Raw genomic sequence first — 13,927 nt, 5'->3', positions numbered from 1 at the left:
CAGGGTATAGACCATTTCCATAACCGCATGCCTTTTATGGCTCTCATTTTATAGGCAGGAAAATATTGGTCCCCCCCCCACACACACACACACATACACACATTAATGCTGGGGCTTGAACCTAAAGCCTGGGTACTGTCCCTTAGCTTTTTCACTTAAGGCTACTGCTCTACCACTTGCCCCACACCTTCACTTCTTAGCTTTTTGCTGGTTAATTGGAATTAAGAGTCTCACAGACTTTTCTTCCCAGGCTGACTTAAGTAAGGTAATGAGTACATTTTTTTTTTTTGCCAGTCTTTGTGACATGTCTATATATGCATACAATGTACTCTTATCAACCTCATCCTCACTATCTTTATTCACCTTCCCTCTTTGAAGAATTGAAAAAACAATCATTGTTCTATTTTATATATGCATATAAAATTCTCCCTAAAGCTGTCCCCAGGAGAGCCTGTTTTACTCTCCTATCATTTATTCATTCATTCATTCATTCACTCATTAGTTTATTTTTGTGCTAGTAATGAGGTTTGAACTCAAGACTTGCATTCTTGCTTACCTTCTCTGTACCTCACAACTGGCAGTCTACCACTTGAGCCACGCTTCTACTTCCAGCTTTTTGCTAGTTAGTCTAGGATTTTTGTGACTGGGCTGGCTTCAAACTTCAGTCCTCAGATCTCAGCCCCCTGAGTAGCTGGGATTACAGGCTTCAACCACTGGTGCCCAGCAAGAGATTTGGGGGCTTGCTGTTGTTGTTGTTATTGTTGCTGGTTTTTGAACTCTGGTTCTCATGCTTGCTAGACAGGTACTCTTATAGTTGAGCCACATTGTGGCCTTCGATTTTTAAAATGAATAGTTTTTAAAATGAATAATTCACCAAGGTTAAATACCCAATGAAGCGGTAGGATTTTTGCTTTGTGTTGAGACAATCTCACTGGGACCCAATCTGTATTTGAATTTGAGATCCTTCTGCCTCATCCTTCTAAGTATTTTGATTGAAATATATGCCACAACACCTAGCAGAATCTAGCAGAATGTTTTTTAATGTGTGCAGTCGTTATCATTATCTAATTCTAGAACATTTGCAGAACTTGTCATTTGAAATGCATTTTGACAGCTACAAATAATTTTATGGAAGGCACCATTAGATAACTGTGTTTAAATGGTGCCTGATTCTCAGTACTGCACTGTATGCTGATGTTTCTTACTTGATTTTAGACCTATCCTTTGTGGGTTATTTTATTTGCTGAGCTTGTGTGGTGTGCTGTCCCTGAGCTTTTTTTTTTTTTTTTTTTTTTTGCCAGTCCTGGGCTTGAGCTCAGGGCCTGAGCACTGTCCTTGGACTTTCTCAAGGCTAGAGCTCTACCACTTGAGCCTCAGCACCACTTCTGGCTTTTTCTATGTATGTGGTATTGAGGAATCGAACCTGGGTCTTTGTGCATGCTAGGCACACTCTACGGCTAGGCCAAACTCAGCCCCTTGAGCTCCTTTTTGCTTATGACTAGCATTCTACCTCTTGAGCCACAGTTCTACTTCTGGCTTTTTCTATGAGGTAACTAGAATACGTGTCTCATGGACCTTCCTGCCCTAGCTGCTTTAAAACTCCATCCTCAAATCTCAGCCATCTGCTGAGGTTATAGCTAAGATTACAGGAATGAGCCAAACAGTGCCTGGCAGTATTGGGTTTGAATCTTGGTCTCAAGGCTGGTGCTTTGTTGCTTGAGCTACTCCTCCAGCCCTACTTTCCTGCTAGTTTGTTAGAGGTAGAGTCTTGTGGACCTTTCTGCTTGGGGTTGCTTCAGATCTCAGCTTTCTGTGTAGCTAGAATTACAGATATGAGCCACTAATTCCTGGCTATCTTGTGGAGTTTTTGTTGTTTGTTTTTTTCCACAGCTGAGGGAACTGAGACCAGACAGCCTAAATAAATCTTTAGAAATTATGTAAACCCCTTCCTAGATCTAAGGCCAGGTGTTCTTATTCTCTATAGTCTGTGTTCCTTGTAGTATGTAGTATCATTGCTGCTATAAATCATTGAAAAGGTGGCACAAACTGTACCATCTTCCAAAACATTATATAAAATTACTTTGGCCCAAATTACTCTCTCTGTTAGAATGAGAACCATTAATGTGCTCTTTTTCAGATTTTTTTCTTTTTCTTTTCTTTCTTTCTTTTTTTTTTTTTTTTTTTTTTTTTGTCAGTCCTTGGACTTGAATTCAGGGCCTGGGCACTGTCCCTAAGCCTCTCTGTGCTCAAGGCCAGCACCCTACCACTAGAGCCACAGCGCCACTTCCGGCTTTTTCTGTTTATGTGGTACTGAGGAATAGAACCCAGGGCTTTGTGCATACTAGGCATGCAAGCACTCTACCACTAAGGCCTAAATGTTTTTAAATATTAAAAAAAAATACTTACCTTTATTAAGCAGTTGTATTATACAGTGAGGTTTCAGTTCATGTCAGGTCATGAGTACAATATAACTTGATCAATGTAGATTTCATTTAGATGATTTCAGATACTTCTGGTCTTCATCTCTTTTCCTCTTACCCTTAATCTTGGATTGTTTTTCTAACTTGTAGCGTTATTTATTTTTTTGCCAGTCCTGGGACTTGAACTCAGGGCCTGAGCATTGTCTTTGGGCTTTCCTCAAGATTAGCACTCTACCATGTGGGCCATAGCACCACTTCTGGCTTTTTCTATGTATGTGGTACTAAGGAATCAAACCCGGGTCTTTGTGCATGCTAGGCAAGCACTCTACCACTAGGCCAAATTCCAGGCCCTGTCGTGTTGATTTTTGTGATTAATAATCAACAGTGTTGATTTTTGTGATTAATAATCAACATCGCACTGCCATTCCTGCCTGACAGGAAAAGAAAAATGAAATATTACTCCAAAGTGGTCTATAGAAAAAAGCATCTTTTTCATCATTCCTTTTAAAACTTCGTTTTGTGAAAATAAGGCTGGCATTGAACTCTCCACCCTTCTGCCTCAACTCCCCAAGTGCTGGGATTATAGGAGTGAGCCTATGCCTGATCACTTTTTAAAATCTAAATTAAGAAACCGACCAAGTATGCTGGTGCATAGCACCTGAGCATTCTTATGCAGGTATTCTGCTCTCAGGTTAAAAAGAAGATGACCATCCTCAGAATGTCCTATCAGATCTGAACTGATTATCTGCTGTGTTGAGAGTACCACTGTGATACTAGTAGATTCTCCATTTATCCTCTTCTTTTTTTTAACTGCAAATCTGTTTGTTGGCTTATAGCATCATTTTATGGAAATGAGTTGCTTTGGGGAAAAGGGTACATAAAAGCAAATTATATGAGTCTTGCCTGTATGAAATGTTTTTATTCCGTTCTCATATTTTATAATGAACTTGGAATGTTTTAGATTTTCATTAAGATGACTTTGTTCCATTGCTTTGTTTCCATCCAGTGTGGGAGATAAAGTAGAGAAAAATCTTTTGAAAGACAGGCCAAAACCAAAAAGTCAGAAATCAGTGAACATGATAACTGGAGGTCACATGTACAGGTGGTAGGCACTACAACCAGCAACGCTTCCATTTATAGGATATGTATTTGCATATATACACACACACATAAGTTTCAGACACATTTAGTTTTTTTAATGAAGATTTCTTTTTTGAACTGTAAGAAGTAGACTAGTAAATTATACTAAATCACTATAGAAGACGCTATTTTTATACTACATGTAACCCAGTTATGATTCAGAGGCAAATGTAACTGATGACTGGTGATTATCCAGCAATCGAGCCGCTGACTGTGCATTTATGAACAGAGAGGGGCACATGGCTAAAGGAGAATGAGTCAGAGCCAAGTAGTTTCTAAAGAAAATCTTTTAAGTAGTCTACAGAATGATTACAACTAAATGGTAGGGTACATATTTCTTCAGTGGAATATCTTGTTTTTCTGGGTGCTATGGCCATTCCAGCCTTACTACTTGGCTGATGATTCATTGGTTTGTGGGTAGGAACAACTGTTCATTGTCTGGTGGAAAAAATGGCTTGTTTGCCTTGGAAAAAAAATTACCATGTAAAACAGTTGAAATGTATATGTAAGCAGTCAGTGTTTCTGTGGTGATCTTAAGCTTTACAGACATTGACTTACCTAATTTTTACTGGAGGCATTACTTTGTCCTCATTGAAAAGTAAGAATCTAATGCCTATAAGAAAAAGTAAGTAGTTTGAGGGTCAAATGTGATAATAGCACACTCATGTAATAACGTCATCCAAGAAACTGACACAGGAAGATCAAGAGTTCAAGGCCAGCATGGCTTCTCTATAGAGACCCTATCTCCAACTCAAAAAAACAAAACAACAACAAAGTAAATCATTTGTCTAAGGCAAACTGATAGAACTAGAGTTTAAACCCCAGGTTTTATCATACTCTAGAGGTCATTTTTTTTTTAACTCTGCCATCCTATTTTAAGTATGATAAAAAAGTATTCATTTTCTTTTAAAAATACATGTTTTTGAGTTATGAAAGCATGGCGCATATCAATTTGTGTGTTACAAAGAAACTTTAGTGAGTAGATCAATTTGCAGATACGGAATCTGAAAGTTGAAGATTGGTTGTAGTCATTTGTGGACAGGGAAGAGTAGCAAAAAATGGGGCAATTTCTGAATATATTCCTAGTCAGACAAAAGCAGTACATGCTTGCTCCCTCCCTCCCTTGTCTCTTGGATGCTTGAACTCAGCCTAGATGCAGTCACTTAGCTTTCAAGGCTAGTGCTTTGCCACTTCAGCCACAGCTCTACTTAAATATTTTTAGTAGTTAATTTTGAGATGAGAGTCTCCTGGACTTTGCTACTCAGCCTGGCTTCAAACCATGATGTTCAGATTTCAGTTTCCTGAGTAGCCACAGTTAAACAGGCATGAGGCCACCAGTGCCTGGTTGCTATGCTTTCTCATGTCAACTCTCAAACTGTAAACAAGTATCTTTCCTAGATCTGTATAATGCCATGTTGTACATTTTTGTTAGCCACTTTTGAAAATAGAAGTTCTGCTTAACAGTTGACTAGATCTCAGATCCAACAATCCACTTAGATATCTGTATCAATAAAGGGAAAATGTTTACCTTTCACCACTGAGCACCTTTCCCATTTTATATTCTTGATTAACTGGCCATTCATAATCCAGCTGGTGAGGTTCTTCTACTTCACATCTAAAAGTTGGTCTAGGTTTCTATAGGTTCTTCTTCCCTCCTCCCTTTACTTCTTTAGGAATCTTTGTTCCTTTTCCCCCAGTGGCATTGGTGTCTGCCAGATGTGTAATATCAGTACCAATTTTTGGGGCTGGGAGTTTGGCCTAGTGGTTAAAGTGCTTGCCTAGCATGTACAAAGACCCGGGTTCGATTCCTTGGTACCACATACATACAAAAAAAAGCCGGAGGTGGTGCTGAGGCTCAAGTGGTAGAGCTCTAGCCTTGAGAAAGTCCAAGGACAGTGCTCAGGCCCTGAGCTCAAGCCCAGGACTGGCAAAAAAAAAAAAAAAGGAACATAAAAAGCATATTGTGTTGAGGGGACGGGGGAAGGAAATGGGGACAAAAACACGAGAAGAGGTAGCAATGATTGTTAAGTAATGCACCTTTTATGTGGCGAATATCATGTAACACTTCTATTAATTACAATAAAAAATTTAAAAAAATATATCAGTACCAATTTTATTTCAGAATACTAGGAATCCCAGCTGAGACCCGTGGCTCATACCTGTAATCCTAGTTACTCATGGGCTGAGGTCCGAGGATCACAGTTCAAAGCCAGCCCAGGCATGAAAATTCATAAGACTCTTATCTCCAATTAGCAACCAAAAAATCTGCAAGTGGCAATGTGGCTCAAAGTGGTAGAGTGCTATCCCAGAGTTCAAGCCTCACAACAGACAAAAAAAGAATACAAAGAATCCCACATCTAGTTATCCATTCAGTATCACTGTTTAGGGATTATCTAACAGTGGAAAATGTTTGTAAATATTTTGACAGCTTTATTGAGGTAAAATTCACACATCATAAGATTATTACTGTGAAATTATACAATTCAGTATTTTTTTAGTATATTAGAGAAGTTCACTCATCACTAATTTCATATTGGCCAGAAAGAAATCCCATACTGATTAGCAGTCATTCCTTCTCTCAACTCCCAATTGCTAACTTCCTTTCTGTCTCTCTAGATTTTCCCGTTCTGGACGTTTCCTTTTCCTGGCAGTTTTTACTTCATACTATTTTCGAGATTCATCTATGTTATAGCGTCAATAATTCATTCCTTTTTATGGCCAAATATATTAATAATACTAGAAATGATAGAACAAGCAAGAGCTTGCTAACTCTACACTGAGAGCAGTAGAATTTGAATCTATAAAAATATGAATATGGGGCCAGGAATTTGGCCTAGTGGTAGAGTACCTGCCTAGAATGCACGAAGACCCAGGTTCGATTCCTCGGTACCACATACATAGGAAAAAGCCAGAGGTGGTGCTGAGGCTCAAGTGGTAGAGCTCTAGACTTGAGAAATCCTAAGGACAGAGCTCAGTCCCTGAGCTCAAGCCCAGGACTGGCCAAAAAATAAAAAAACTAAACATAAAAATATGGATAACAATCTGTAGAATATGAATAAGAATGCATATGAATACACCACCACAAATATTGATTTTTTTTTTTTTTTTGCAACTCTTGGGGCTTGAACTCAGAGCCTGGGCACTGTCCGTGGATACTTTTTGTTCAAGGCTAGTGTTCTGCCACTTGAGCCACAGTGCCACTTTTGGCTTTTTCTGTGTATGTGGTACCAAAGAATTGAACCCAGGGCTTCTCTTCTCACTTGTGCTAAGCAAGCACTCTACCACTAGGCCACACTCTCAGCACCCAAATATTGATCTTGAATTGATTAAGTTTTGTTAATCAAATTTTTACCCTTTTTTTTATTATTGTTGTTGGTTGTGGAACTTGAACTCTGGACCCGGGCACTGACCCTGAGCAGTTAAGCTCAAGGCTACTGCCCTACCCCTTGAGCCACAGCCCCACTTCCGGTTTTCTAGTGGTTAATTGGAGATGAGTCTCACAGTCTTTAGTGCCTGGGCTGACTTTTACCTTTTTTTAAACATAATTTTGTTATTATTAAGGTGAGTGATTACATTAAGGTTTTTGGACGTCACTTATTCCTTTCCTTCCCCCCTCCACCCCCGCCGGTTTTTTTGCCTTCTTTAAAAAAAAAAAAAAAATGGGTGAGGACTGAGAATGTGGCTTAGTGGTAGAGTGCCTAGCATGCACAAAGCCCTGTATTCTATTCCTCGGTATCATATAAACAGAAAAAGCCAGAAGTAGCACTGTGGCTCAAGTGGTATAGTGCTAGTCTTAAGCAGAAGAAGCTCAAGGACAGTGCCCAGGCCCTGAGTTCAAGCCCCAGGACTGGTGGCAAAAAAAAAAAAAAAAAGTGAGGCTATAGTCAGTTAAGCTTCTGTGAAGTCTTGGACACATACTGTAATATTTAATTTTGGAAAGGTAAGTAAGTTTTTTTTGTTGCTTTTGTGTGATTAGTTACATCTACTCTTTTCTACTCATTTTAAAACCTTTATGGAATCCATTTTGTATATAGTATTTTATTATTTTAGAACAATGGGTTTAATTCCTGAGTCATATTTTAACAAATTTTCTTTTCACTTAATGAAAAATGCCTTTGTGTTTAAATTACATTATTTAATTACATTACAAAATGGCAAACTGTTAAGAGACAAAATTATATTTTCTTCATACATTGAGGTTTGGTATTCATGGATGTAAGAAAGCCCCAAATGTTTACTTTGAAGATGAAACTGCATTCATTTCAATATGAGGATCTAAATAAATCACCATCAGGATCATCTAAATGTTATTTTGAATTGGGTTTCTAGACATTAGTCTTCATTATGAATATAGCCATTTTCCTAGGTCACTTAGGAATTTCCCAAAATGGATCAGTAGCTTTGTCATGAAAGTAGATTTATAAGGAAGTAATAAGAGGGCTTTTCAAGCAATTAAGTAATTTCATGAGGCAAATATTTTTTACTTTGAATGTTAATATGAATATGTAGAATTCCAATTCTAAAAGATAAAAACCATCAATGAAGTCTATGAAATCTGATTTAAAAGAGCATGAAGTTAAACTTTTTCTTGCTAGCTGAGAATTCTCTTCTTGATTAATGTATGAATTTAAAATAAGAGGTTTTGACAGATGACATGTTATATTTATCACTGTGTGATTTTCAAAGGAGAAGGTAGAAGCCTTCATTAGAGATGTAGTCATTAAAGTTACGTTGATATGAAGCATAGAGGAATATTGTTTTCAGGTTTTATGAAGTGTTGAAGTTGAGGTTGGCATAGTCACTTGTTAGGCTGTGAACATTGATGGAGTTTTAAATTCACCACATGGAAGGGAATAAGCACTTATCAGAACAGAAGGAAATGTGTGGTTAAACCGTTTTGGCTCTAACTGTAGACTACTTCCCTTGGTCCAAATGGGAGGAAGAATGGAACTTTATGTTTTGGGAGGTTTTTCCTTTAGTATGAGTAGAAATTGGTTCATGATGGTTTATTAAAATCCTTAGCAAAACAAAAACAAAAGACAGCATGGAGGGGAATGACATAAATATGTAATATGTAACAAAAAGACATAAATTAGTTTTTTCAGGTGTCTCAAGTATCATTTCTCTAGCATATTTTAAATTATTGATAGTTCTTACTAAACATCTCTCAAAAGAAAAACTAAGACTGTTTAGGAAACTTGAACTGAGTAAAGAAGAAAATGATGCCTCCAACTTTTTTCTCAAAATGATTAACTCTTACAAATTTTGTATCAAATAGGTAATAAAAAAATGAGTGTTTAACTCCCATAGCATTGGAATTATCCAAAAAAATATTTTTTGTGTAAGTAAATAGAAAGCTTCATTATAAAGGTGTAGTTATTGGGATTTGTGAGGGAGGATTGTATTTTGTTTTTAATTTTTCTTTGTTTCTTAAACTAAAAATTAAGGTGTCACTGTATAGCCAACTTGTTCTCAAACTCACGATCCTCTTGCATTAGCCTCCTGAATGCTGTTTGAATATTTTTCCTTTTTGTGTTGGTACTAGGGCTTGAACTCAGAATCTCAAGTTCTCACTTAACTTTTTTGTGTGTGGGTGGGAGAGTGGGGCTCTGGGGCTTGAACTCAAGGCCTCGGCATTGTCCCTGAGCTATTTTGCTCAAAGCTAACCCTCTTCCACTTGAGCCCATACCTCTACTTCCAGTTTTTTGGGCAGTCAATTGAAGATAAGAATTTTGAGGACTTTTGTTTCCCAGGATTTGAACCTGAATTTTCAGGTTCACTGGGACCCAGCTTCTTTTTTTGTGGTTTTGTTTTGTTTTGTTGGTTATGGGGCTTGAACTCTGGGCTTGGGTGCTGTCCCTGATCGCCTCAGCTCAAAGCTAGTGCTCTACCACTTTGAGCTTTCATGCCACTTCTATGAGGTTTTTTGGTTTTTGTTTTTAATTTCCTTGTAGTGTTAGGGACTGAACCTAAGCCTTAAACATGCTTGACAAGCACTCTACTACTGATCTATATTCTCAGCCCTTTTTATTATTCTTTTCCCCTTTGTTGGCAGTAGGATGTATAGGCCTTTGCCACTGAGCTGTGCTCCAAACTGTTGTGATCTACCATGGCCAGCTTCTTTCACTAAGATGAAGTCTGATGATTTATGCATTCTGTTCCCCAAAGTAGCTAGAATTTGTAGGTATGAGCCCACAGGTGCCCAGCCCCTTCTGTAATTCTTAATTTTATTAAATACGTATATTTTATTTTAAGAAAGCTTGATCTTGACTTTTCAATGGTTTTCTTTCTTCTTTTTTGTGTCTTAGGTGTATTTGAAGGCTCCTATGATTCTGAATGGAGTCTGTGTTATCTGGAAAGGTTGGATTGATCTCCAGAGACTTGATGGTATGGGTTGTCTGGAGTTTGATGAGGAACGAGCCCAGGTATGGTAACTTCAGGCTTTGCTGAATATAGCCCCTATCTTCCTTTAGTCTAATCTGTTTTACCTAATTTTTAATCGTCAGTATACACATCAGTCACTCAAACCTGTAATCCTAACTACCTAGAAAGTAGAAACCAAAATGATCAGGAAAATCCAGGAGACTCTCTATCTCCAGTTAAGTACAAAAAAGCCACAAGTGGAGATGTGACTCAAATGGTGTGTTGCTAACCTTAAGTACAATGGCTAAGGGCCAGCACCCAGGCTCTGAGTTCAAGCCCTAGAACCTTATACACACACTTGCACATGTGCAAAAAAATAGAAAGTACTTCTTGGGGGAGGTCTGGAGGAGGGGGCAGCAGTCCTGGGGCTTGAACTCAGGGCCTGTGCACTGTCCCTGAGCCTGTTTTTCTCAAATCTAGCACTCTACCACTTGAGCCACATCACTACTTCTGGCTTTTTTTGTTTATGTGGTACTGAGGAACTGAACCCAGGACTTCATGTATGTTAGGCAAGCATTCTACCACTAAGCCACATTTCCAGCCCTAGAAACTACTTTGTACAAGTAGTGTCAAGAATCATGAAAATGTTGAAAACTATCTTCTGGTTCTGATTTTGGGAAAGTTTTTCCACTGATGATTCTTTTAAAAACAACGCTGTGCATTGGCAGCTCACACCTGTAATCCTAGCCACTCAAGTGGCTAAGATCTGAGGATCCCAGTTCTGAAAAAAAGAAAAGAAACCTTAAAACCCTTATTTAAGCCAGGCCGATGGCTCATGCCTATAATCCTAGCAACTCAGGAGGCTGAGATCCTAAGGATTAAGGTTCAAAGCCTGCCTGGGCACAAAAGAACCTGAGACTCTTATCTCTAATTAACCTCTAGAAAACAGGAAGTGGGGGCTTGGCTCCAGGGTAGGGTGGTAGCCTTGAGCTGAATTGCTCGGGGACAGTACCCAGGCCGTGAGTTCAAGCCCCATGATCCACCAAAAAACAACAACAAACCTTATTTAAAATCTCTTGAAATTCAGAGGCATTTATTAAAAGTTACTGAATTTAGTCGGTGGCAGTTAACAACTGCTGTCTGTCTTGCATCCCTTCCCCAGTCTATTGCCAGTCTATGTTCCCTCAGATTCTACCTTGAGTGGCTGAGCAAGCCATAATTAGTTCTTTTTTTTTTTTCTTTTTTTTTTTTTTTTCTTGCCAGTCCTGGGTTTGAGCTCAGGGCCTGAGCACTGTCCTTGGACTTTCTCAAGGCTAGAGCTCTACCACTTGAGCCTCAGCACGATTTCTGGCTTTTTTCTATGTATGTGATACCAAGGAATTGAACCCGGGTCTTCGTGCATGTAGGCAAGCACTCTACCACTAGGCCAAACTCCCGGCCGATAATTAGTTGTTATCAAAGATAGCTGACCTTAGAGCAGAGCTTGAAAAGTCCATGGACAGGAATGTTGAAAACAATAGATATTTCATTGGCCGTTTGGTAGTGTGGTAGAAGGGCCTACCTAGCAAATGCAGCAACCTGAGTTGAAATTCTAATACCACCATAACCAAAAAATTCATTAATTAATAAAGATTCAAGGGAGGTAGAAAGGTAGTGAATCCTAGGCCTGTCCAAAGTTTAAAGATAAAAATAGATTCAAAGTTTAAATTCATGGTGCTGAAGATTGATCCCTAGGTCCTTGTGCATGTTAGACATTCTACTACTTGAGCTATTCCCCAGCTCAGATAATCCAAAATTGATTTACAAGTTCCTGGAAAACTAGAGATGTATTCTATATAATATTTGGATATAATACCAGGGTCCTTACACAATCAGTTGGATTTCTGTATTTCACATACAGTAATAAGACAAATGACGTAATCCCCTGGTCCATTGTGGTAATTAGCATCTCCTCTCCCTGCATTGTATACTGCAGTCCTCACTCACTACTAATAGCATGTATTACTTTTGTCAACTTCTGTGTGTGTGTGTGTGTGTGTGTGTGTGTGTATTTATGTGGATTCACACAACATGTACTGTTTTGTACTCTTAATACACTTGTGAAATTTGTCTATATTGATTTGTTAGTTTTAGTTTTTTCATTCTCATTATATTTCTTTGTTATCAGTTCTATTGTTAATGACTATTTGGACAGTTTCCAGTTTCTGGCTACTACCAATAATGTTGCTTCAAAACTTCAGGGAAAAAAATGCCAGCTGCAATACAACTTTTTTGTCTGTTTTTCTATTGGTTTGTGTTTTCTCGCTGTGAAAATATATTCTTACTAAAATACAGTTGTTTATATACTTTGAGTAAGTCCTAGATCAGTAAGTTCTACAAATGAAGATAACTTGAACATAATTGTAAAGCTCAAATGTTAATAGTTTGGGTTTTGTTTTTTTTTTTTACTGATTGTATTTTGTCACTTTGTTTAATTTATAAGTGTAAATTTATTTGTGTTGTGTGTGTGTCCTAGGGCTAGGGCTAGGACTCCAGGCCTGGGTGCTGTCCCTGGGTTCTTTTTGCTCAAGGCCAGTGCTCTACCACTTGAGCCACAGTACCACTTCTGTTTTTTGTTTTTGAAGATACTAGAGGTAAGAGTATCAGGACTTTCCTGCAATCTTCAGATCACAGCCCTCTGAGTACTCTAATGAGCCACCATCATCATTTCTTTGTAGTCTTTATATGCTTGGTTTTGAATGAAAAAGTGAAAAAAATGATATATCACCATTAATCAGATTTTCATCTAATTTTCAGCAGAAATATAACTAATAAGCACTCATTTACCAAGAACAATCATTGCCATTATAGAAACCAGGTTAGTTTCAGGGTAGTTTTTCAAATACTGAAGATTTCAAGATGGTCAAAAAGAATGTGTTTTAGTTTGAAATGGCCGATGCGAATGTAAAACAGGTATCCCTTAACAGGTATCCTTTAGTTGACTGTAAGGTTCTTAAGGAAGCAAACATACAAACAGCTTTGCATCTTTTTGTATAGTTATAAATATACAAAAGTTAATTTGAAAGTCATTCTTCAGTGAATTTCTTTTCCTTTTTTGGTGGTACTGGATTTTGAACTCAGGGCCTTAAAGTTGCCAAACAAATGCTTTAGCCCTAATCCCTCTTTTTGGCCTAAACCATGCTCTTTCTTTTTCTACTTCCTGACATAGCTGAAATAACAGGTATTCACCATAGTTGTCTCAAGGCCTGGACTCTGTCCTTGAGCTTTGTCAAGGCTAGTGTGCCACCATTTGAGCCACAGTACCACTTTCAGCTTTTTTTGTGTGTGTGTGTGGGTCATAGGGCTTGAACTCTGCCTGGGCCCCGTCCCTAAGCTCTTCAGCTCAAGGCTACCACCCTACCCTTGAGCCAAACCCCACTAATCATTTTCTAGAGGTTAATTGGAGATAAAAAGAGCTCAGGTCCTTTTGTGCCCAAGCTGGCTTTGAACCTTGATTCTCATATCTCAGCCTCCTGAGTAGTCACTGCACACCCGGTTCACTTCCAGCTTTTGTGTCTGTAGTTCCAAGACATTGAACCCAGGGCTTTGTGTATGCTAGGCAAGCATGCTTTCTACCAATCCAGACCGATTATCTAGCTTTTCTTTTCTTTTTTTTTTTGGCCAGTACTGGGTCTTGAACTCAGGGCCTGGGCACTCTCCTTCGGCTTTCTCAAAGCTAGCATTCTACCACTTGAGCCACAACACCACTTCCAGCTTTTTCTATGTATGTGGTAGCAAGGAATTGAACCCAGGGCTTCATGCATGCTAGTCAAGCACTGTACCACTAGGCCAAGCTCCCAGCTCCATTATCTAGCTTTTTATTGGTTAAAATGGGTTCTCACAAACATTTTCCCCAGCTGGCATTGAACCAAGATCCTCCTGATCTCTGCCTCTTAAATAGCCAAGATTGCAATAAGAGCCACCATGCCTGGCTTCAGGTTTCTTTTGGTTTACATTTGAGAGTG

At 38.6% G+C, this 13,927-nt stretch overlaps 1 protein-coding gene across 3 annotated transcripts in view; it reads left to right on the top strand.

The window, feature by feature from the left end:
• Positions 1-13,927, top strand: part of Cbfb (core-binding factor subunit beta) — a 46,251-nt gene that overhangs the window by 15,870 nt on the left and 16,454 nt on the right. For all 3 annotated transcript variants that reach the window (XM_090357490.1, XM_090357488.1, XM_090357489.1), the window contains one exon: positions 9,869-9,985. In XM_090357490.1, coding sequence (XP_090213616.1) covers positions 9,869-9,985 — 117 coding nt within the window. The remainder of the gene's footprint in view (positions 1-9,868; positions 9,986-13,927) is intronic.

This window comes from Megascapheus bottae, chromosome 24 (assembly GCF_031878675.1).
Source record: "Megascapheus bottae isolate mThoBot1 chromosome 24, mThoBot2.hap1, whole genome shotgun sequence".
Lineage (NCBI taxonomy): Eukaryota > Metazoa > Chordata > Mammalia > Rodentia > Geomyidae > Megascapheus > Megascapheus bottae.
This window is presented reverse-complemented; position numbering and strand designations above follow the sequence as displayed.